Source organism: Ambystoma mexicanum, chromosome 8, assembly GCF_040938575.1.
Source record: "Ambystoma mexicanum isolate Mex_15411 chromosome 8, UKY_AmexF1_1, whole genome shotgun sequence".
Classification (NCBI taxonomy): Eukaryota; Metazoa; Chordata; class Amphibia; order Caudata; family Ambystomatidae; genus Ambystoma; species Ambystoma mexicanum.
In genome coordinates this window covers 1070984436-1071010359 of record NC_090929.1, presented here as the reverse complement: position 1 = coordinate 1071010359, position 25924 = coordinate 1070984436, and the positions used below count along the sequence as shown (strand labels likewise).

The window sequence follows — 25924 nt, the reverse complement described above, 5'->3', positions numbered from 1 at the left end:
AGCTCCGGCTTCGAGGACTGTGTCGACGTCGCTGATGCTGATGGCGCTGAAGCTGTCGTCGACGCCGATTCGCTCGACACCGGCGCCGACTCGTTCAGCGCCCTCGACGCCTTTTCTGTCGACGCCGACGCCTTTCGAGGCGGTGGTGTCGGAGGGGCCCCGTGGCACAGGGTTTGCCCCTACAAAGGCTATGGCTAAGGTCCGGCACTGCTTTGGTCCGCAGAGGTCTTCCTCTCCCCGCCTGGAGTACATTTCAGAGGGTGATGAAGGCTCTGATGGCGGCCTGGTTCCGGTTCCAGATGACCTTATCTCGGGCCATAGCCAGTTTGATGACCTGAGGCAGTCGCTGCATGATGCCAGTGGACTGGACACCTCTCCGGAGGTGGAGTTTTGTCGGCTGGAGCCTGGCACTCATGCCGATTCTTCATATCGGCGCCTTATTTCTCGGGTTACCGAGTACTTGGGTTGGTCAGCTCCCCCAGGGGAGTTCGTTCAGGATGATCTCACGGACATCCTTGATCTCGGTCCACCCACTGACCCAGTTTTGCCTTTTCATATGGCTCTGCAGAGAAGGGTGGCGGCGGCGGCTTGGACTGCTCCGGAGAGTCTCCCGGCAGTGGACAAGTCTTTGTCGCGAAAATACCATCCACCCATTAGCGACCCCTGCTACTTGTCTAAGCACCCCACCCCGGAGAGTTTGGTGGTGCAGGCGGCCACGGCCCCGGCAAAGCAGGCGTCGTATCCTACCATCCCTCCGGATAGGGACGACAAACGTTTTGACAGCTGGGCGAAGAAAGTGTTTTCTTTGGGGGGTATGGCGCTTCAGGCGGCCAACTCCATATGTGCCTTGTCTTGTTTCATGCACACTCTGTGGAACTGTGTTGCATTAGCGGCTGATCATATTCCCGAAGGGGACGAACGGGATGGTTTCCTTGCTATGGTTCAGGATGGCAAGGATGCTATGTGTGAGGCTGTTCAGTCGGGTTTGGACTTGGTGGATTGTGTCAGCCGGTCCATGGCGGCGAGCACCGTTATGCGCAGGTTTGCGTGGTTGCGGAAGTCTGGGTTCGCTCCTGATGTCCAGTCCCGGCTCCTCAACATGCCTTTTGACGGTGAACACCTTTTTGGCATCAAGGCTGACGAGAGCCTTGAGAGGTTGCAGACCTTCAAAGCTGCAGCGAAATCATTGGGTGCTGCAGTTCGCCAACCTCCGCCTTTTCGTCCTAAGGGACAGCAATGGAGGGGAGGTTCCTTTCGCTATTACTCGTCCTTCAGTAAAGCGAGAGGAGCTAGCAGTCAAAGAGGCCATCGTAAGAGTGCCGGAGGTGGAAACAAAGGTACTCGAGGTGCCAAGGCCGCTTGGGCAGTTGCCTCTTTGCCCTCAGGCAACGCCACAGCCGCTACCACTCAGTCATGAGGCCATGTCCCATGGTTCGCCGGTTGGGGGAAGGCTGGCGCAGCATCAGAGTGGCAAGCCATTACTTCGGATGTGTGGGTTCTGGAGATCATAACCCACGCTACTGTCTTCCTTTTCGGCAGAGGCCTCACGACAATCCACCAGGGAACCTCTCTTTGAAGAGTCTGGATCTGCTCCTTGCGCAGGAAATTCAAGCCCTGCTGGAGAAAGGCGCCATAAAACTGGTGCCTGTAGCGGAGAGGAACAAGGGATGGTATTCCCCTTATTTTTTGATTTCAAAGAAAGACTGGGGATTGAGACCCATCATGGACTTGCGCGGTTTGAACAAACTCCTCAGGAAGGACAAGTTCAAGATGGTGACTCTTTCTCAAGTCCTCAAGGCCCTTCAAATTCAGGACTGGTTGCTGTCTCTCGACCTCAAGGATGCTTACTTCCATGTGCCGATCCATCCCAAGCACAAGAAGTACCTGAGGTTCGCGGTTGGCGACTCGCACTTTCAGTTTCCGGTCCTGCCGTTCGGATTGACCTCCGCCCCAAGGGTTTTCACCAAGCTCATGGTGATGGTGGCAGCGCATCTCAGGAAAGGGGGGATTCACGTCTATCCCTACCTGGACGATTGGTTGATCAGGGGGAGCTCTCCCGAGCACGTCCTGGATCATCTGTCCGTCACCTGCCACTCCCTTTCATAGGCTGGGCTTCTCCCTCAATTTAAAGAAGTCCCATTTGACACCAACGCAGCGGCTCCAGTACATCGGAGCAGTGCTCGACACGTCCCTGGGGCAGTGTTTTCCTCCTCAGGTGAGGGCTCTTCACATTCAGCAGATGGTGCACAAGTTTCAGTTTGCCCAGAATCTCCCAACGTCCGAGTTCTTGAGACTGCTCGGCCTCATGGCATCCTGCATTCTTCTGGTGCCAGAGGCTCGTCTGCGGATGAGGTCTTTGCAGTGGGCACTCAAGCTCCAGTGGTCTCAGTCCTTCGGCAGGCTGTCGGACCCTGTTCAGGTGCCGCCCTCGGTAGCCCGGGACCTTCTGTGGTGGGCCGTCGAGGGCAATCTGATGAAGGGGGCCGCATTTTGGCTGCCATGGCCGGAGGTGACGATCGTGACGGACACATCCCTCAGGGGATGGGGAGCTCATGCCAACGAGCTGACAGTCAGCGGTCGTTGGTCTCCGTCGGAGTCCAGACTCCATATCAATCTGTTGGAGCTGAGGGCCGTCAGGCTAGCCCTGAAGGCTTTTCTGCCGACTGTGTGCGTGAAGAGTGCCCTGCTCGCTCAACCCCTTCTTCCCTTATTTTAATCCCACCAACTCCCCTCCACACTTTGCTCCAGCAGACTCTCAAGCGCTTTTCAAACACCATCCTGTCGGTTTTCATCTATGTGGGCCGGACTGTACGTATTTTGTTGTTCTCTTATCCCCCCTCCCCTGAACTGTCTCTCCAGGTCCTTTGAGGTTACCCTTAATGAGCTAAGGCTATAAGAGGTGGGTCAATCATTTTGGATTTCATTAATGTGATATTCCTCTCTCCGTCTGTCTGTCTGCTTGCTCTAGCTCCCAATCCCCGGCTGTTGTTGGAAGGTTCTCTTTTCCTGAAGCAATCTTTAGCACTTTCCTGCTTTCTTCAGGTTAATGGGATTAATATCAACTCCTATGCAGAGGAAGAGGTACTGGAATTTCTGTCCTGGGTTTATTCAGAAGCAGAGGAGGTTCACTTTCTCTTCTTATATGGGTACTGGTGGTGGGACCTGTGGGCTATCCTTCCCTGTATTTCAAAAGCCTTTCTGTGGGTTGGCAGTCACCCCTCCCATTCCCTGTTCTCTTGCCCCTATAATGGTGAATGTAGTTTGCCAGTCTAGTCCGGTTTTCTTTTAGGCAACTAGGGGCACAGGAAGAGATGTGGTCCTTCCCTTTCTGTACTCTGTAAAAACCCTTTGTAGTCAGGGTTGTGGAGGTCTTGCTGGTGCTCTGTTGGCTTCTTAGAGCTTAGCTGGGTATTCCCTGTGGTGGTCTCTCATTGGTATCACTAATTGCCTTATCTTGATCCACTCCAGGTTTCCTGTAGCACTAACCTGGCATGTCTAGGCCACATGCAATTGCAATTGGCCTCATCAATGGTAGCTTCATCAATTTCAATCTTTGAAGTTTACACACACATCTCTAAAGGAGCCTCTCAATCGGGGCTTATTGGGAAAATCCTCTACTCAGGAGTTCATTGGACATCTGTACCCCTAGGAATTCTTGTGGAGACAAACGACTCATTTGGGTGGGTTGAGACCTGGTAGGGAAATAATTTCCTAGGCAGTTTTGCACTACAAGGCTGCATGGGATGGCTTGCACCAAGGATTTATAGCCTCCAAACATTTAGTAAAGTTCATGAGTATCTACTTCCCATGCATGAACTGGGAGGTCTGCTACCCAGAGATTCATGGAAAACCTGCATGCTGTGGGCTCATGAGGAGTCCTGCACCTCAGGAGTTTAAGGGACACTTTGCACAACAGGTGTACATAGGCGCCAAGCATTTCATAGTCCCGCTTCACAGAGAACCATGAGATTAGTTGCCCTGAGAAGGGCGTGGAGTCCATGCTTAGTTTTAAGTTATGCAGTATTTATATGGGCTTAACCTGCCATTTTATGAGCTTAAAACAGTGTGTTTCCTGGGAATTCAGGGAATTCGGTAGATGGTGATGTAAACATTGCATGGTAAGACTGAATGTTGTATTGCAAAAACTTAACAATGGCTTTGTCTGCTAGGAGTTTCATGGGGAGTTCTGCACCCCTTGGGTTCATGGAGAGCTCTGTACCCCAGGGCTTTTTGCAGGGCCCTGTGCATTTCACAGCATCACTCAACAGAGGTTCATGAGATCTGCTACCAAATTATTCATTAGGGTGGGGGGACCTGCACACCGGGAAGGGGGTAATGGGTGTTCATGTAGAACCTTACATCTTGGTGGGGGTACCGGGGGAAATTAGAATTTTGGGTGTTCACAGTCAGCCCTGCAGCCTGGCTCCAGAGTGCTTGGCTCTCATAGATGGACCTGAACACTAGGAGTCTGATTGCACATCAGATACCTGCCCCCACAAGGGTTCATGGGGAGACTTGCTGCCCCTTGTTCTGTTAGAAAATCAACACCCAATCCCTACTTTTCTGTCTGATGCACAAACTAATCGTGTTTTGATTTGATACATGAATATGCAACAATTGCAATGTTGATTTTGTTGATGTTTGATTTGTCTCATTTGCTGAATTGTATTTGTTAAATGTTTGGCAGGGTATTGGATACCTATACCACCTTAATTATTATGTTGTAATATATATATTTCTGAGGCTTGTGGAATCTGCTTAGATCACATGCTGTGCATAGGCCGACATCTAGTGGAAGCTGCGGAGTATTACAGTTTGTTTTTCGAAACTCGAAAATGGGCGTCGACACAGGGCGTGCCAGTAATACTATCCCTAGTGTGACGTCTACTGTACCCAAGATCCCTCACGCGTCTAGGATCCTCAGATTGTTTTTTTCCGCCATACTGGTCGGAAGCATTTTGCGGAGTCCCCTGGCCTTAGCCATACTTTTGCTAAAAATTTAAAATAATAATCTATTGACATCCTTCCCCACCCCAACGTTGAACTTCGACACTCGACGCCGGCTGGAGAAGAAATTGACCGTCGGCTGCTGCACGACGGATTTGGGCCTCGGAAAGCCGCTGGCCTCGGCCCGGGCCATGGAAGGCCTCTGGCCTCGGCCCTGCAAGTAGGGAGAGTGGGGGGTGGTACATACTCTAACTCTTGATATATAGGTACACCTTATACATTTCCTACACTTAACAGCCCGCTGCCTCATGGTGCGTATGGAGGGTACCCCTTTTCAATTCTGCCCCAAGTGCAATCGCAAATACCCTTGGGTCGACAGGCACGCCACGTGCAATCTCTGCTTGCCGAGGGACCACCCCGAAGCGAACTGCAGAGCGTGTAGTAGGTTTAAACCTAAGACACTTAAGGACCGTTCGACGAAGCGTTGGGCCCACCACGCCAGGCAGGCGGCCATGGCAGCGGAGGGCGCCTTCAGCGACAGCAGCGACGCCGTACTTTCGGACGGCGAGGGCATTACGGCGTTGAAAGACAGCCGAGCGCAGGTCCCCGACCTCGGAAGGTCGTCCGGCAGGGCGGCTATGGGGAAGACCCCCGGCGACACAAGCGCTTCACATACTACACACACTAAACACACTAAGTCCAATCGAGACTCGACGACGTCGAGTTCTCGGAAAGAGGCACAAACAGAATGGTCCGATTCTGTGTCCTCTGGGTGCTCTCGATCAAGATCGCTGCATGACTCCAGGCAATCATCCACTCTTGCCAAGAGTGCCTCGCTCCCTAGGCTAACAGAAGTTCGATCGTCGGAAGACGAAGACGACTTCCGCCCCCAGGCCGCGCTCCAGGAATCGGAGCCCGCAGTTAAAACCAGCGAGGCCCCACGCTCGAAGGACAGGGACACCACCCCCGATCCTCGACGCCAGGCGTCGAAAACCTCCGGAGCCACTAAAGGACAGGGAAAACATGTTTCCACTCACGGGGAGGGGGAAAAACAGCAGAAGAAACAACCTTTGCACTCTTCCACACCTGTGAAACACACCACTCCCCCTAAACAGACAGACAAAACCAGGTCTGCTGATATGGCTAAAACCAGCAAAGCTACTCAAGATAAATCCCATAGACTTGCTGAGAGAGTCATCCCCAGTTCCAAAAAATGGTCCAGTGAAGACATAGATAGGGTCATGTCAAGAATGTCTTCTTTGGCAGATTTTTATGATAAAAATCCAGAACATTTCCTCTCGTATGATCCACAGGGGGCGACACCCTCAGGCTCTACTGATCCTATCCCCCCCCCCCGAGTAAAAAGCCCCGGTTTGAAACTCCGATGAGGTCAGATCCCTTCGAGGTAGAACCATACGCAAGACCATACTCACTGTATCAAGGAGAGGCTTCCTTTTGTGAGGACCAAGAATTTGGTATGATAGAAGAGCAAACCGGCACGGGCTACTATGGGGATGAGGAGGACCAGGAAGAGGAAGAGGAGGACCCGGAAACATACAGAGTAGATTCCCCGGTAGAGAACGAAGCCCCAGTTACCGACTCCCCGGTCGATAACCAACCCCTCCTAAACGAGATTCTCGCACGCGCAGCAGAACATTTCCACATTGACACCCACGGTGTCCAGGAGGAAAGGGACTTTGCAGAAGAGTTAGTGGGAGAAAGGAGGCTTGTTGCCCAGACCATCCCTATCCTTAAGTCCATTCAGCGGAGAATAGATCCGTCCCTGGTGAACCCGAACCTCACCAGAGCAGTCAATCCCAGGGTTGAAAAACTTTTCAGGGCGGCCCAGTCTGACCCTCTCTATATAAGAGGACATCTGAAGCCAGACGCCCTAGTTGTCACCAACACTCGTAAGAGGGCTGGAACACCCTTGTCATCGTCCGAAGATCCTCCCGACAAGGAGAGCAAAAAACTATACGGTTTCGGCAGGAAAGTAGCCTCAACGTCCGCCTATCAAGCAAGGATTGCAAACTCCACCACCCTGTTGGCCAGCTACAACTGCCATCAGTGGGAAGAAGTCGCGGCACTCATAGCCTCTGCTCCTGAAGCTTTAAAGGGCCAGTTAGCTCGGATTTCCGCAGAAGGTAGAGCCGTGTCTGGTTGCATTTTGAAAGCAACCTTCGACGCCGCGGACAACGCAGGCAGATTGATAGCGGAAGGCACTGTTATCAAGAGACATGCGTGGTTACGGCAGTCTGGTTTTAAGGCAGAAACCCAGGCATCGTTGTTGGACAAACCGGTGGAAACCGATCTGTTGTTTGGTAAGGCGGTCGAAGACGCACTGAAGAATGCCAAGGACGAATACGAAACACTCAAGTCCCTTGGCCAGTTAACCAATAAACCCCCTAACCAGAGAGGGAATAGTAATTTTCGTCGCCCACGCGGCCAAAATTCCCAGAGAGGATCTACCTATTCCCAAGGGCAGGGTACACAGTGGAACAACAACCAACAGTCTACCCAGGGTTACGGCAGGGGTAATAGGAGAGGTCGTGGTAAAGGCAGAGGCAGCCCCAACAAGGGAGGCGGCACGCCTCCACCAAAGCAGTGACGCTCAGTTCAGGGTCCCTTCTCACGCAACCCCAGTAGGGAGACGCATTTCCAACTTCACCCAGGCTTGGGAAGGGATCACATCAGACAGATGGGTGCTGTCAACAGTATCCACAGGATATTGTATAGAACTACTGCAGCGTCCCCGGAACCATCCTCCACGACAAAGAGTACACTCTTTAGAACATCAGAAGATTCTCCTCGAGGAGATCGCCATTCTGCTAGAAAAGGATGCGATAGAACACGTCCCGGGACACCAGGTAAACAAGGGTATTTATTCAACTTACTTCCTTGTGCCAAAGAAAGATTTGACAATGCGCCCAGTATTGGACGTACGGCCTGCCAACAAGTATGTCAAGCCCCAAAAATTTCGTATGACCACGCTACAAGAGGTAATCCCCCTCCTAAAAAAGGGGGATTACATGGCAACCTTGGATATGAAAGATGCTTATTTTCATATTTCCATGTTCCCAGCGCACAGAAAGTATTTGCGCTTCAAGGTGGACAGTCGACACTACCAATTCAAGGTACTGCCCTTCGGGATAGCTTCAGCACCAAGGGTATTCACCAAGGTACTGACGGTGGCGGCTGCACACCTACGCAGGGAGGCAATCCCAGTGTACCCTTATCTGGACGTCTGGCTCATAACGGGGGAAACCCCAGGAATTTGCAGGACAAACATTCAAAGGACGATCAACCTCCCCCTCTAGTTAGGCTTCTCAATCAACGAGAAAAAGTCAAGCCTGGTGCCAAGCACCTCCAAACAATTCCTAGGAGCAATCCGAGATACTCAAGAGGGGTTGACCTTTCCTTCAGAAGAAAGAATTCGGAATATACTACTGCAAATTCCGCATTATCAGTCCGGTCAACAAATAACGGTACGCAAAGCAATGCGTTTACTGGGCATGATGGCGTCATGTATTTACCTGGTCCCCCACGCGCGCCTGTGAATGCGTCCCATGCAGGAATGGTTGGCGAAACAGCGGTCTCAGGCAAGTGGTCAGTGGGACGATCTAGTGGTTGTTTCGCCAACACTGGTACAAAGCCTTCACTGGTGGACAAGAGAGAATCTCGCACAGGGGAAACCCTTTTACGATCCCGAAGTACAGGCACGAGTCACTACAGATGCATGCCTGACATGGTGGGGAGCTCACCATCTCCACCACACAGCTCAGGGTCTCTGGTCTCACTCAGTGGCCAAGAACCACATCAACCTGCTAGAGCTTCTGGCAGTATTCAGAGCGCTTCAGGCGTTCTAGCCCCACCTACTAACCCTGTCAGTGCAAATCCGGACGGACAGCACAACAGCCATGTTCTACCTGAACAAGCAAGGAGGGACTTGCTCGCCAAATCTGTCCAAGCTTGCCCAGAAAATCTGGATATGGGCACTCAGATGGAACATCTTCCTGTCATCACAACATGTTCCAGGGGAGCTCAATTCCCTAGCGGATGCTCTGAGCAGAGACTCCCTCCCAGAAGAACACGAATGGGTTCTACACAGAGAGGTCGTAGAAGATATCTTCTCTCAGTGGGGTTTCCCCACTATAGACTTATTCGCCACAAGCGAAAACAGACAATGCCCAGGATTTGCATCCAGGTTCCCCCAACCAGACTCCCAGGGGAACGCCCTGTGGATGAACTGGTCAGGGATGTTTGCGTACGCTTTTCCACCAACTCCTCTCATCAGGAAAGTGGTGAACAAGATGAACAGATAGTCGATGACGCTCGTCCTAGTTGCTCCCATGTGGGCAAGACAACCGTGGTTCCCACACCTACGCAGGATGGCGGTGTGCGAGCCCATCAAACTTCCAGCCTGGTACAACCTACTGTCCCAGCACCAAGGTCAAACACTGCACCAGCAACCCAACTCAATGAACCTGGCAGCATGGCTCCTGAGGTCATATAGTTTGGACATCTCAATTTGCCACAGAGGTGTATGGACATCCTAAAGGAATCTAGGAAACCAAACAAAAGGCACTGTTACTTTGACAAGTGGAAGAGGTTTGTTATCTGGTGCCAGAGTAGACAAATCAACCCTTCCACTATTGTTACATACCATACTCACTGAAAGTACACCTGGCAGCCCTGTCGGCTTACACCACTTCCCATAGCAAGGTTTCGTGGTGGAAAGTACCAGTAGTTAAAGCCTTCATGGAAGGAGTAAAGAGACTTCACCCTCCTATTTCAAACCCACCACCAGGGTGGGACCTTAATGTGGTGCTAGCCAAGCTCATGGGCCCCCCTTTCAAACCCATGCATAAAAGCAGTCTCAAACACCTGACTTATAAAACGGCCTTCTTAGTAGCTATTACTTACTGTAAGAAGGGTCAGTGAAATTCAGGCTCTGTCAGTGCAGGATCCCTTCTTTACTGTCCATAAAGACAAACTGGTTTTACGCACACACCCTAGGTTCTCACCTAAATTTATATCAAAATTCCATGTAAACCAGTCCATCGAGCTTCCGGCTTTCTTCCAGAACCCGCAAAGCTCGGCTGAGGTGAAACTACACACCCTAGATGTGCGTAGGGCGGTCCTCTACTATGTAAATAAAACCAGACCGCTAAGAAAAACAGATCAACTGTTTGTCTCCGTAGCTACAGGCAGAGAGGGGGATCGCATCTCTAAAGGTGCCATCTCGAAGTGGATTATTAACTGTATCCAGCTGTGTTACTGACTCTCTGAAAGAACTCTACCTTTCAGGCCAAGAGCCCACTCTACTAGAGGCATTGGGGCCACTCTGGCTTTCATTGCAAATGTACCACTTGACACCATTTGCAAAGCAGCTACTTGGAGCTCTATTCAGTTTTACTCGGCATTACTGCATTGACACCCATTCCAAGACAGATACACAAGTGGGACAAGCGGTTCTAAGACACTTATTTGCTCATGACCCTTCTCACATCCCACCTCCTTCTTCAGGTACTGCTCGCTAATCTATGCACAGCATGTGATCTAAACAGATTCCACAAGCCTCAGAAGGGATACATTACCCACTGTAATCGTATTTCTGATGCATGTATCTGCTTAGATTCACATGCAACCCACCCTTCCTCCCCTCTGAGAGAAGGCGCATGATTGCTTGTAGTCTTACCTTTCTGTCTATCTGCTTGGATTATCTGTACTCACGCTACTCCTCATTCTACCTCATGTTAGAAAAAATACAATCTGAGGATCCTAGACGCGTGAGGGACGCGTGAGTGGACGTCACACTAGGGATAGTATTACTGGCACGCCCTGTGTCGACGCCCATTTTCGAGTTTCGAAAAACAAACTGTAATACTCCGCAGCTTCCACTAGATGTCGGCCTATGCACAGCATGTGAATCTAAGCAGATACAAGCATCAGAAATACGATTACGGTGAGCAATGTATCGTATATATATATATATATATATATATATACACATTATTTTTGTTAATCTTATGACCATACAAGGAATGCACCAAGCCCTGTTTTGAAAAAGGCCGATGTAGGGCCGAAACATGTGTCAACCAAGGGCCATTCTGTTAATAAATACGTTTTGCACTTTATTGGGTGCACTGTCCTGGATCTTTTTCCCTTTTCTTCTGATTGTGTATGACTGGTTCTCCCCGGCTTCCCATCCATCCAGTGACCTGCGACCCCATCTGAACTTATTATCAAGACTGAAGGGACCTGTTGTCCCCCTAACCATACCTTTATAACTAATTGGAAAGACTTGCTCAGTCTTATTAAATTTTTGAGTCGCCAACTAGACCAGCTGGACCCATAAGCCTGGGCTATATTCAAAGACTCAGATTCTTTTACAGCTTGGCAACAAGGCAGACCAGATCAACACACTCAACCAATATGGCAGCCTTTTTGAGAAATCGAGAAGAAGAAACAAAAAATCTTTTAACCAAGAAAGGCGATATGACACATGCTTTCTCCAATCTAAACAAACGACAAGAGGATCTTCGTACTAAATTCATGAAGCTGGAGAGATTGTCTAAAAAAAGAAATAGACAAATACTGGGAAAAAGTTTCCGTTGAAAATGATGTCAAAAATGATCAGGTTCCTCGTGGCCTCAGAATCCTAATTTTCCCTAATTTCAAGAATAATGATGATAATGATCTAGCGGAAGCATGGGAGGCTAACCTCAGCAATAGCTCAATGAAGATGCTGGATTTATTAATTGAACATGCGTCAAGAGAACACAAAAGATCAATTGAGGGGATAGAAGCCATCAAAAAGGAGATTGGAGCGATGAAAGCAAGTGACGAGTCAAAAAAGAATTATGGCAAAATGATGATATTTTGCAGATTTACCAGGATGAAGTCAAGATTAGAAAACTAGGAAAGAGCTATAGAGATGATCGTGACTACAGAGAGGACAGATTTTACACCTTTCAAACGAAGTATGACAAATACACTAAACCATCACCTAGAAGCTCCACACCTAACACATCATTTGCTAGCTCAGAAGCTGATTCAGAACCTGATACTGTGGATATAGAAGCTACCAAAGATAAATCGGACAAAGGATATATGAACCAAATAAAAAGATATAAGAAGGGAAATCGTAACTTACCCCAGAAAACAGTCAGTTTTCAGATACCACCAATGGTGAACGTACCTACCCCACTGCAAGAAGGAGAGGATGCGGCCAGCAGAGGACAAGACAACGCATCAGACAACAAACGCGACCCAGTTCAAAGGAATCGAACAAAAACAAATGAACTATGATTTGGTACTTAACCTTTCAAAAAGACTGAACTCAGAAGATGAAAGAAAACTACTTAACAAAAGGGTTATCCTTTTCACCATCCAAAGGATACAATGATATTGACATACATATAGATTTGTTCAGATTCATACGGTAACTGAGGTTGAAAAAATGTTTTGCAACTAAAGCACCAGGGGATTATCAAAGCAAAGAAGCCCCAATACCCATCAGTGACCTAACTATACAGGATATAGAGGATACCTTCATACTAAGATCTTTAATGGAAGATGATGATTTTGAAATACACAATCTACTATTTGAAATACGGCTTAAACCGGATCTCTTAACATCTAAAGAATTGAAAACAAAATCTAAATTGAATCCCCAAATATTGTCAGATAACATCATTGATACGTTCTACCAGGTGGTTACACAGGATTTATACAACTTATCCCTTAATAGGCAAAGTGACCCTGCGGACAATTTGACTAAAGGGGAAAGACTCGCACTCAAAACTTTATCGGAAGACACCTCCATAGTGATTAAAGAGGCCGATAAAGGGGGCAATATTGTTATAATGGACAGGAAAGACTACCTACTTATGGCATATAACCATTTATTAACACCTGGATGCTACAGAAAGCTTGCTTTGTTAGAGCGTCAATTAATTTTAAATCAGATTGAAGAATCAGTACTTAATTGGCATATAAAAGGCATGATTACTGATGAAGAAAGAACATATTTCCTTACCAAGAACCCGATAACTCCTACTTTGTACTTTCTACCCAAGATCCACGAAAATTACCAAACCATCCCTGAGGAACATCCAATCCTTAGTGGAATTGGTTGGGTTACCGAAAATCTCTCTGAATTCCTGGATAGTATACTAAAACCACGAGCGAGTTTAGTTAAATCCTACCTACAAGACTCCTCTAGTCTGATTCGTATATTGCAAACATTTCTCTGGCGAGATTCCTTTGTGCTGGCGACTTTGGATGTCAAGGCGTTATATACGTTGATTCAGCATAAGTGGGCATTGGCCTCGATTGATTATACGTTTAGGAATGACTCTGCTTCCTACTACTTTCAAATAGACATGCTAAAGGAAATGTTACAAATAACCTTGGATTAAAATTTGTTTACATTCAATTATTGTCTTTATCAGCAACTGAAAGGGGTTGCAATGAGGACCAAATATGCCCCTGCACTAGCAAACATCTTCATGGGGATGTTGGAGGAATATATAGTATACCAGGATCCAGCATTCAATGAAAAAGTCAAACTTTGGACCAGATATATAGACGATATCTTTGTGATCTGGGAAGGATCAGAAGCGTCATTTTGTGAATTTACCAACAGACTCAACCTGAATCCTTTTGAAATCGAATTTACTGGTGAACAGAATTGCAATCAAATCAACTTCTTAGATCTGACCATACACGTACAGAATGACCACCTAGAAACCTGGACGTTTCGTAAACCGACAGACGTTAATTCAATATTGCATACGCAGAGTTGTCATCAACGCTCAATCCATAATATTCCACTTGGAGAATACATCCGAGCAAGGCGAAACTGTCAAGATGATTATAAGTTTCAACAAGAGTGCCAATTCTTGAGGAATCGATTTAAGGAAAGAGGATATCCTAATAAATGTATACAAAAAGCGTTTGAGAAAACAAGGAATCTTCAGCAAACTGATACGCTAATTGCCAAGGACACATCAAAGTGTAACGCTCACCTGGCTCCCACGGAGGCGCTGGTCTGGTCTGGGTTGCTGTGGCCTCTTCAAGCGTGATGCGCAGAATTCGGACCACCGGTTGAACAGGACCCCCAAATCTTGCTTGTATGGCCCGTAGGAATATCCTTCTTATGGTTTGGAAGGATGAACTCTCCATCCTGCTTCTGGTGCAGGGGCGCGCGTTCGTCCAGTTACTTCACTGGTTTTCAGAATGGCGCTGGCAAATCCACTTGACTTTTCTGAGCGATACGCCGTAAGTATGAAAATGCAAAAGTTCAAGTGTGAGCCTCCTTTTATGTTGTTTTTTCCTAACCTGTGATCTGTCCTTTATTTCAGGTGCAGAACAAAGGCGATGCGTTGAGGGGTTAAACTGCCGTGGTAAAATCAGGTGAGTTAGTGATGAGGGCGACCCCTCTAAATGTCTTTATAATTCCCCAGTAATGTCTTTTGTCCTTTCCCCATAGGGGCCGGGGTGCGGTACCTGCCAAAGATGCGGCGCCGACCCGAGATGTGGAATGGTTCACCAAGAAAAGCCAGTAAGTAATATGGCTGAAAATTCGGCTTTCCTCTTGTGTTCCCTTGCTCACCTTTTGTCTCTTCTTCTCTCCCCTAGGTGCAGAGATGTGGCGACCAGTGCTGAGAGCCGCGATGGAGCCGGGCGGCGTCTCGGGAACAGGTGAGTGAAGCACGGCGCTGCAGCGAGCAACGCAGTGCTTTTAAATGGAAGTCTTCCTTCAGGAATGCTGGCGTGAAGATTCCGGATGCAGGTAAGAAGGTTGAATAAGTTCTTGGTTTTCACCTTTCTCTTCTCTTCTTTCCTTACAGGTGTTCCAGGTTCGAGGCGGGCGTGGCTGGAGTCCAGGTGCAGGAGCAGACACAGTGAGCGTTCAGCTGCTGGGATGCAGAACAACGCGAAGCACGTGTGGATGTCCGGGCTTGGCTTAAATAGCCTTGGAAGAAGTTCCAGGTGAGTATTCTTCCACAGCCCCACCCAAGTAACAAAATAGTTCCTTCAGAAAAATAGTCCCTCCTAAGCCTCATTTGGCTTGGTTCTTCATGCAGCATGGTCTGCATCAGGTGAGTGTGCAGCATGGTCTGCTTCAGGTAAGTGCACCAAACACTTCCCCTTATGAGCCTGGCGCCTATGGCGCCAGGACTGATGTCCAACATGAGCCTGGCGCCAACGGCGCCAGGACAGAGTCCAAAGAGCCCCTATAAAGGGCCGCTGGGCTTTTACCCAGGGGCGTGATGCCTGCTCCCAGGGGTGCTGGGCCTGGCCTGGTGCTCCGGGGGTAGGCATCATGACACAAAGGCAAAGCAGATGAAGTTAATGTTAATTACACAGTCCAATAAAGATCACCATTTGATTAGGAAGACCTTACAGAAACATTGGCATTTACTGCATTTGGATGAACATTTAAAGAACTGATTAGATGATAGACCCACAATCATCTTTAAGAAGGCCAATACGCTGAAAACAATAATTTGCCTGTCACTGTTAGCAGATACACATAAGGAGAAAACACTTACCTGGCTCACTGGGAATGAGCCATGCTTTTGCAAATGTGGTTATTGTACAATGTGTCCCTATGCAGGGGACAAGACTAAAGAACTCAAGGGTCCTAATGGCAAACAGTTCAGGATTAAGCAGACGTTAAATTGTAGATCAAAGTTTGTCATATATGTGATTATTTGTATCTGTAACAAGTTTTATATTGGTAGTACCAAAAGAGAACTAAGGATTAGGATCCGTGAGCATTTAAGTAAAATTGGAAGTCAGGACCCGACTCTGCCTTTATCGGTGCATTGGCAGAAAAATCATCAATGTGATGACAAAGCTGCAATCAAATTTGTGGGGCTACAGCAGGTCCAAATGAGTAAAAGAGGTGGGGACAGAGTCCTATAACTTCGTCATGCAGAGGCTAGACTTATCTGTCACTTTAACACAACCATGTTGGGTTTAAACTTGGACACGGAAATGGCGTCATTCCTATGATATATTCTGAGTACTTCTGTGAGTTTCAATGTTTAATCTGATTAGTATGAGTGATTGCAGAATTATACGTAAACATGGATCACTTTCATCATATACATTAGGATTTCTAATAGCACTCAAAAATATGGCAGGTAAACCTGCCACAATTTTTCTTTTCATATTTCATTTGTTTAGGTGGTTACCATGGTAACGATATGAACGAGGCTCATTCGTTTTAGCAGAGAATTACGTGATTTTGCTTTTTGCCATTTATGGCATTTATACCAAAAAAGTTTTCCGTCCTTTAGGCTCAAAACCCATTAGTCATCTAACAATGTCAGTCTAATAATTTAGAACTTTGATTACTCATTTTCTTCAGCTAATCTACAATGTAGGAATACTCGTGCCAGTTGCTTAGCAACGGCACGTAGCGGCGGACCGAGTCACGCATCACCTTGGGAACTAGTAAACAAATAGTCCCAAGATGGCGCCTGCCCGCATTACACTTACTGATCAAGCCAACGCGAAAGACAAAGTAAGTCAGCTACGTTCTACCATTCCGATTTTCGGCATTATTCCTTTTTATGACGGCACTCAGTCATATGGGGTTAAACTCCATGGAGTTTGTGATTTTTGCCAACTCTCGATAGACCGATAATACAATTAACGTGCAGTACAATTGTTTACGAATATACAGGACTAATCGCGGGTTTAATTAATAACGCGAGAACTATAAAGTGTCTACATTATATCCAGGAACAAAACACATGTACTAAGCAATTTAACATGACACAGGCGTTAGGTATGACTAATGGTTGCTTTTTCTCAACTACTATGACAATACTTCTGAGGTCTATGGGAACAAACCCAAGAACATTTTGAGATGAATAGTTTAACTCCCGAAGAGGATAAGCTTTACAGCATGCGACATGGTCTCAATTGATAAAATAGAATTGGAATTATGATTACTAACGAGATATTTCTCTTGTTTTGTGTTTTTCGTTTTTCTGATTTCTCTCCCTTTTCCTCTCCTCAAACCTCGGTTTGCATTGTACAATATTTACTTTCAAATTTTTTCATTTATGGAAATATTTTCTGGAATCATCTGACATTTGTTTTTCACGTACCCCTTTGTATCCTTCCCATTGCCAATCCCTACTTTTCTGTCTGATGCACAAACTCATCTTGTTTTGATTTGATACATGAATATGCAACAATTGCAATGTTGATTTTGTTGATGTTGATTTGTCTCATTTGCTGAATTGTATTTGTTAAATGTTTGGTATGGTATTGGATACCTATACGACCTTAATTATTATGTTATAATATTAATATATATATATTCTTTTTGTTAATCTTATGACCATACAAGGAATGCACCAAGCCCTATTTTGAAAAAGGCCGAAGTAAGGACCGAAACACGAAGGGCCATTCTGTTAATAAATACGTTTTGCACTTTATTGAGCGCACTGTCCTGGATCTTTTTCCCTTTTCTTCTGACAACACCATGGGGTGTCTATGGAGATCTGCACCCAGGGGCTCAGGGAGTACCTGGCAAAGGACAGTGATGAAATATGCACCCTGTTGAATCTTGACGTGGGTGTATGGGAGGCTTTCATGGGGCGGCCTTCATACGTGGCGGAGTTCATGGGATGACCAGCACTCATTGGTTGGTTTATAGGATGACTGAATCCTAAAGTTTTCTCGAACCCTCTACCTTTCTTTGGGTGACCTATGAAGGGATCCCCTTTAACTTTGACTTTTGATGTCCTACAAAGGGTGATATCCTCCCCTTCCCCTCCTCTATCATGGACAATTTTTTTTCCAGACCATCATGCACATCCCTTATACCAGGCAATATATTAATTTGGCTGTTCACCTTTTTTTTGTTTCCTTCCCAGGTTCATTGAGGAGAAGTCGTCCTTTGAGTATGGGCAAGTGAACCACGCTTTGGCAGCTGCCATGCGTACCCTGATCAAGGAATACATGATCCTCATCACTCAGTTGGAGCACCTACAGCGGCAGGGTCTGCTCTCCCTGCAGAAACTGTGGTTCTACATACAACCCACCCTGAGGACCATGCAGATTCTGGCTCTACTCAGTGAGTAGAGGTTTATAACTAGAGTGTGGGTATTTTTGGACAACTTGCTGAATTATGTTTTAGAAGCTATACATGCACATCTATCCTTCTAAGTAAGAACAACCATTTCATAATAATCAATGGTTTTGCAAATGCTCCTAGAATAACTCGGAAGAACAAATAATTCAAAGGCATTGTGTCCCAATTGAGTTAAGGGGAGCGGGTTAAAGAGTGGGTGCTTCAGGGACCTTGGAAATTAGTATTTTAGAGAACTGAAAGACAGTCTATACAAGACAGCACAGATCCTGCCGTTGAAGGAAAGGATGTTGCTGTTCTCCAAAATGGGTATAGTGAGACGTAATGAAAAGATACGATGAGGTAAGGGAGGAGTACAATAGGAAGAGAAGGGTTGAGCAGAGGTAAGAGCTGAAATTGAAAAGGGGATTGAAGGCTAAAGTGTTCTGAGCAAGATTTGAGGTATGGCTGGGGTATGAAAAGTAAATGGGTTAGGGGGAAAGCTATGAACATAAAGAGCAAAGCGGGAAGAAAAATAGAAGGGTAAGCAAATGCAGAAAGAGTGAGTCATAAGAGAAAGGCTGACGGGCCAGAGTACAAGGTGTTTGAACAGAAAAGTCAAGGAGGCCGTAACTTGGATAGAGCTGAGGGAATATAAGAAAGAGAAGAAATGTGCTCTATTAGAGGAACAAAGCAGGGTAAAGTGCAAATAAACGCTGTCTGGGATTTGGGATTATTTGACAGAATGTAAAATATTCTAGATTATGTTGTGGTTTGACATTGTGTCTTGGATATGCATTTCATAAATGTATTGTTGGCTTGTGTTTGTTGTGGGAGGTCAGATGTAGGTGTCAGACCAGAGCACATGTTTGAAACATATTTTGTTTAAAAGAAAGAATGCCTTGTTTAACCCCTTCTTCTAAGATGCATTACTTTTGAATGTTGGCAACCTACCCTTCTAGAGTCTTCCTGTGCACTTCTGGGATGCAATAGGGCTTGAGGTTAACAGTCAGCCCATGGAGTGTTCGAATATATAGTGGAAATCAATTGGATTGGTCATTGGTCCTAAAAAGAAATCAAAACCAATAGATTGGGGTGTGTCCTTTTCTGGTAGTTTAACTATGGGATTTAGGTGTCTGATTAACACAGGTCCCAACCATGTATCAAGTAGTTTGAATACCACTTCTGACACCATTTGTGGTAGGTCAGATGTAGAAGTCTGACCAGAGGACAGATTTCTATGCCCTACCACTATCAAAAGAAAAAGAACAAAATAAGCCTTAGTTCAAGCTAGGGTGTTACCCCCCCCCACACCTCCTTAGTGGAAGTAATGGTGACTGGTTATCTTACCCCATCCCACCCAGCCCCCCACCGAACCAGTTGTCAAAGTCTTTTCCAGAGCTTGTCCTGTCTCTGTTCGTCTTTCTGTCAAAACAGCCTTATCAGGCAGTTTTAAAAGTACTTACTTTACCCCATCTCCTGGGATGGATTCTCCTCGTTCGAAGTAACAGGTTCTCCTGACCTGGGTTGGTCTGTATTCACAAAAAACAAAATTCTCTCTCTACCTCATGGAATATTTATTTTCTCAGCCTTCAACTGACAACTAGTGACCTAAAAAATGTACTTTCTCTTGTCTAAATTTATTTTTCTCTAATGTGAGAGTGAGACCTGCTTCTCCCAATCTTTTCAGTACCTCCTTAAGTCTGACATCCTGTTCCTCTTTGTCAATTCCTCAAACCAAGGTGTCGCCTTGGTAGTATTTTATTCCACTCAAACCATGCAAAGGTTTATGCATATTCTTTTTGGAACACAGTGGCAGCTGCAATCAGTCCAAATGGCATAAGAGAACGCTTAAAACACTGGTGTTATGAACATGGTGATTGCTCAAAATTCAGTGTGCAATTCTGCCTGATGGGCAGATCTTAAATCTGACACCGTGAATATCTTTGCACTGGATATTTCTGACACCAATTCATCAACCTTGGGTAAAGTAAATTTTCCCGCTATTATGTTCTCATTAACATTTCTAAGATCTGTGCATAACCTAATAGTGCCATTAGCCTTCCCAACCACCACTATGGGGCTCACCCACTCAAGAGCCTCTGCCACTTCAATAATGCTTTCTCTTTATAATTTGGAGAGTTCCTCCCATACTTCCTTTCTCACTGTACAGCATTCTTCGAAAGCCCAACTGCCACAACATGATCCATACATAACAGCTGCAGTTTCCTGCTCACATTCCCTCCAGCAGGTCTCCCAGTCATCTCCTACACTTTCTAGATCCAATTCTTCAGCATATACAGCATTCCTGAAAAGCACATCTGCCACAACACTAATCACCCCAGCGATGAGAATCATGGCTCTACTCGTAGAGAGTGTGTCCTTTCATAGCACTTAAGGAGTATCTCTCCTTGCCCAGCAGAGCTCACCTTTACCCACACGCGCATGAGCGGGACAAGGCCACCTCCTGCATGCAAGGGTTTTCTTTTCCCCGCCCATGCAATGTGTGTTCATGAACTATCTTGTGCATATATTGTTGCTGTTCTCATTACACTGTTGCTCCTAATTCTGCATGGTTGTTGATCATACAGCGGGCTGGAGCCCTAGGCATTGATTTTGAAACAAAGTCCTCTTACCCCCAAGTTTGTATAGCAACATTTTAACTTATCTGTAGAGAATACAGTAGATATTTAGAATATTGGAGATTTTACTTTAAAATAGGCATGGAGCTTGTGTTGTTGGGCTTAGTTCATGTCACCCCTATTCTTTTAAAAGCAGTGTTTATACGAACACTAATTCAGCAGAACACTTGCGGAAATGCTTAGTTTATGTTCCAAACGCGATTTTTAGATCACTGCTCAGTGTGTTGTCGTTGCCGTGTATCGATCAATGTTCAGTCGAGAAATGTTGCAGTAAATCGCTTGCAGTAATGCTTACCCCGATACTTTGTATTCTGTGTGTCCTTGGATTAAGCATCAGGCTATACTTGCTCCAGATTTTTAAAGCATAAACTACATACATTTGATATTTTATAAATCTTTTTACTGGTAATGTGTTTTCTCTCTTGCAGCCAGTTCCCTGGACAAGGGGGCCTGTATGGGAGGCTCCACACTGAGCCTTCTTCATGATCGAACGTTTGGTTACACTGGGGACAGCCAGGCTCAAGAACTCTGCTTGTACCTAACCAAGGCTGCTAGTGGGCCATACTTTGAAATCCTGGAAAAGTGGGTGTACCGTGGAGTGATTGTGGATCCGTACAGGTAAAATAGATGAGGGATAGAATGTATAGAATGTGATGGCAGAGAAGGACAGTGGATACAATGTAGACTTTGATGTTAAGAAAGCATAAAATTCAACAGTAGAGAAGGCCAAAACCTGGGATATTACAGTAGTGGAAACGCTTAATCAAATATTGAAACAAATGAGTCCAAAGCATGTGGAATTGGAGAGCAATGAGGTTACAATGCATGCAGTATGAAAGTAGAGGAAAACAGATCGTAGAACCCGAAAGCAGTTGAGAACCAAGAATATTTTTGACAAAGTGTTCAATGTAAAGGTGATAAAGGTGCCCCCCCATTGGGATTCTATGAACCTTACCATACTTGCTTTCTACTGATGGACACTGCAACTTTGTTGAAAACTTAGCACACTTTTTGCCTGCTGCACACAACACTTTCTCATCCCCCTTCTACAGACCACTCCTGCTACAGACCTCACCTGCAATATCCCCCCTGACTGTTATAGACTTCACCTGCTCTCACTATTGTCACACACCTTACCTGCTGTGCTGCATACCGCACTTGGGCTGCTCTTTGCCTTGCTTCTTGACCAGCCCTCATCTGCTCTTTGTTGCCACAGACCTTACCTTCCCCCTCCACTGTCACAGAACACAACTACCCTCTCCAATGCCGCAGACCTCTCCTTGTCCCCATGCCATACACCCACACTACCCCGTTCCACAGACATCACTGTTCCTCTTCCCCCCAACCACAGAGCTTGCCTGTTCCCTCCCCCCATCAAAGACCTTCCTGCCCTCCCCAGCTGCTGTAGAACTCCTGTGTTCTTTTTTCTAAAAGACAGGTTTCAATGATATGCATTATAGGTTCACCTTTTAGGGTCACTTTACCTTTTTGTTTTTCACTATTTATATGTTTGGATCACTGACCTATTTCTTGTGGTCAGTGGTGGACAGACCCCTGCCATTGTAACCCTTTTTCATGCATGATTATATGTTCCTGGGTTGCCAATAAGTCTCTCAGTCCGAGGGGTGCTTCTTAAACACCCAATTGGTGCCCCAGTGTGTTTAAATCACCTGTCATTGGTTTTGGGGATAGTCTGGTGGCAGCTCTTATGTAGTTTTGGCTTCTCCAGGGATGCAGGCCAATTTACTGCATTGGTAGCCCATTGTACCTTTCTAGTGGCCATTGGGGTACTAACGTATTTTATTTTTTAAGTCCTACCCTCTGCCTTTTTGTTTGAGGTTCCTTTATTCACGGCACCCATGTAGCAGGCCTAAAAGTTGTGCTCTTCCAACACAGGCTCTTTGTGGGTCCAGCGGCACAGCCTCCATATTGATTTCTACTGCTTTAGACCACTCTTTGCCCCTGGCTGGCCATATCCCATCCTGTGGAGGTGGACCTGGTTGAGTGGCAGATTCAGGGGCCAATAAGATGGTGTACCCTTACAGGTTGTGGTGTCCACACTTGTTTTTGTCAACAACAAGATGACTTCCGGGCATCACTGAAGACTGCCACTCACTTTTTGATGGGCTGTTCTGATAGCTGTGGTGATGTCCCCTGCTTGATGCATGGTGTGAGGTGCTGCCAACTGCTATGTGATGCTGTGCCTGCGGTGTAGTTTGAGTGGATTCCCATGCCTACCCTACCATTGGCCCAGTTTGTTTGTTGGCAGAGGAGCAGGACGTTGCTGACCCTTTAAAAGGGATCAGTATACCTGAAATAAATCTAAAACTCAAGACCCTCTGTGGTACAACCATGCCCAAAGGTTGATACCTGCAACGTTTAATATTGGTCCTGAGTCTGCTGTGGCTAGTGACCTAACCTACATCTCCCTGAAGATGCCCAATGTGTCTGAAACATATCTGGAGTTGATTGTGGTCTTGTGCAGATGTTGTGACCTTGCCGTTCAGGCTGGACTGTCCCTTTTGGGGCAAGACCAAGCCTGATTTGCACATGGTCTTCTCCCTTCTTCAATGGTTTGGGAGACTGAAAAACAATGGAATTGAGGGTTCCCAGAACATTAGCAGTGGTTGATTAATGTAAAACCTTCCAGCTCACCTTTCAGTTTGGCTATACGGCAGGTACAGGATCCCCATCTCACACATGATAGCACTAAGGCCGGCAGGGGGGCAGTGTTCACCAAGACCTTCCTGCGAAGCTAGGATCACAGCATAAGAAGTAGCATCTGGGAAACACATGAATCTCTGTATGGTATGAATATGTGCTGACAATCATGCACCCAGAGACCTTCAATTTCTTAGTTGGCATATTCGGCTGAACCTAACCGTGTCTTAACGCAGAGTGCTGGGATGTGCTGCAGCAGCTTCTGACCGTAAGGAAATGGAATTACAACATGCCAGTCAACCTTCATAGACAATTGATTAGTTTGTAATGGAGGCAGCACAGGTGTCATTGAAGTCTCTAGAAAGTATGTCTTTAGCAATCCTCTTTCAAGCCTAGAAGGTGACTGCACAGAGAGCAACAGGAGGAGAGGAAGGAGGAAGTCTTAAAGAGGCTGAAGAGATGAGTTCAAGGGAGTAGAGGAGGAATTTATTCAGGAGGAGTTTGGAAGTAACATTGATGGAGAAATGTGTCTAGGAACAGATTGGTGGAGATATCAAGGGTGAGGTGGAGGCACGTGTTCAGGCGGCGGTGACAGAGGGGAAAAGGAGGAGGAGAAGAGAAGAGAGGAGAAGGAGAGGAGGAATATCAGCAAAGAGGCTGAAGAAATTGAGACAAAGCAGGCACACTACAGCCTGCAGGCGGGAGTTGAAAAGGGGTGCAAGCTTAAGTATTTGGCAAGCATTTAGGGGGGGTTACAGAAGGTGTTGATGAAAAAGTGCAGAGGACAGGAATGGCAGGGGAGGTTGCCTTAGACACTCAACCATGAGACTGGTCGAGTGAGTCGACAAAGACAGGGTGTTGGGGACAAGAACCTGGACCCCAAGACCGGTGGAGGAGGCACACAGAACCAACCTGTAGAGAAGCTCCGGTGACCAGCTCTGGAGCCTAGCTTAGTATGGCCTATACCTGAAAACCTATCGCTATCCAGTCCTAGCTTGCAGGTCCATTTGGGGCCCGAGACACAGGCAAGGATCTCCCAGGAGCCGAGGGCGAGAAGCAGAGGACCATAGCATATAGATCAAAGAGGTTTGGGGACACTCAAAACCCCAAGACTCTGAGTGAATGAGTTTTGTGGAATGCCTTCCCTGGTTGGGGAGCGGAAGAAGAAATTGCTCACCTTGCCTCTGTGAGCCTGGGCTGGTTGCCTCTGCAACCAAAGAATCAAGGGTGTGACTTCTGCCTCTCCGAACCACCTCAATGCCAGTTGGGGCACCTTCAACGCTGTTGATTCTGCTGTGAGGGAACCTCTGGTGTCCTCTTTGATTTTGACGCACAACTACCTCCCGCATCTGAGTTTTGCTCGACGCTGTAGCTCTCCTGTTTCAGAATGCGAGAACTGCAAGTCTTTTAGCGTCCCCAACTTGATACCCCCTGCCCCTTCCTGTCTTACCAGCATCTTCAAGCTTCAAGCCTTCACTGCTGCAGCACCACAACGTTGTATTGAGCCAGTCGAGCCTGCTCACTGCCAAAGGCAAGTCTCTGCCTCTCCGCACCTGAGGCTAACGTGTCTTCCAGTACTTCCATCAAGATATCGCCTGTCCTTTCCCAGTGTCTTTGACCTGCAAGCTTTTGTCACTGCTTCGCTGGATCCTTTTAACGCCGCTCCCTGACTCGGGGCCAAATGCACCCAGACCCCCATTTGATGTAGAGATGCCTGTAAACCAAGAATACAAGTTCTGATTGTATTTCTGTTCCCTTGGCCTGGCTTAAAGGGCAATAGTGACCCGTAAGCCCCCCAGTCCCCAACTTTTCAAGGACATCGCCAATATCTTTTGCTGCTAAAATCAGTGCCTGTGCACCCCTGTTTTTAACCCAGGTTGCCCTTTTATTCCAATGTCTGCATTCCCTTTGCTTACCTTTGTTATTTAGTAGTTTGTGTTTGTTAGCTTAATTAAAATACCCTTTTTTATAGAACCTTGGTTGGACAGTTGTTTATTATGATACCTTACCACTATTGTTGTTTGTCTTGCTTTTGTGCCTCCTCAACCCTGTCCTGAACTATATAGCCTACACTCAGTCTGTGCTACCTTAAGAGGTGAAGGAGGCCTCAGCTGTTGGGCTGTTCCTCTTTCATCTTTGATTGGGCCAGTGCTGCAAGTTTAGTATCTGGTTGATATGTATAATTATATGTATTATTCTTGTGACGGATCTGTGTGCTAAAGGTATAATGCCAAATAAAGTAAATTAGTGTGGAGCGGAGTAGGAGTTGTATGCACTACTCATCTCTGACACTAAGAAACAGCAATATATCCCAGGAAAGGATCCCCAGATTGAGGATTACGAAACCCATAGAATATTGTTTGAACCCTAAGGCAAAGACATCCTGTTATTGAGTTATGTTTTTCTTACTTGACCCACCAGTGTAATGGTCCCAAATAAATCTGTATAGCTTTTAAACCCTAACTTCTGTGTCCACCTTATATTGCGCCTATGCCTTCGTGACTATTAAGTGCTAAAATAGATTTTCAGAATCAGCCCTAAGGACAGAATCGGAGAGGCCACACTATTCTGG

General features: G+C 46.5%; 1 protein-coding gene across 4 annotated transcripts in view; it reads left to right on the top strand.

Moving 5' to 3' along the window:
* Positions 1-25924, top strand: part of TUBGCP2 (tubulin gamma complex component 2) — a 704444-nt gene that overhangs the window by 296203 nt on the left and 382317 nt on the right. For all 4 annotated transcript variants that reach the window (XM_069611057.1, XM_069611056.1, XM_069611059.1 and 1 more), the window contains 2 exons: positions 17856-18055; positions 21120-21309. In XM_069611057.1, the coding sequence (XP_069467158.1) occupies positions 17856-18055; positions 21120-21309 (390 nt within the window). The remainder of the gene's footprint in view (positions 1-17855; positions 18056-21119; positions 21310-25924) is intronic.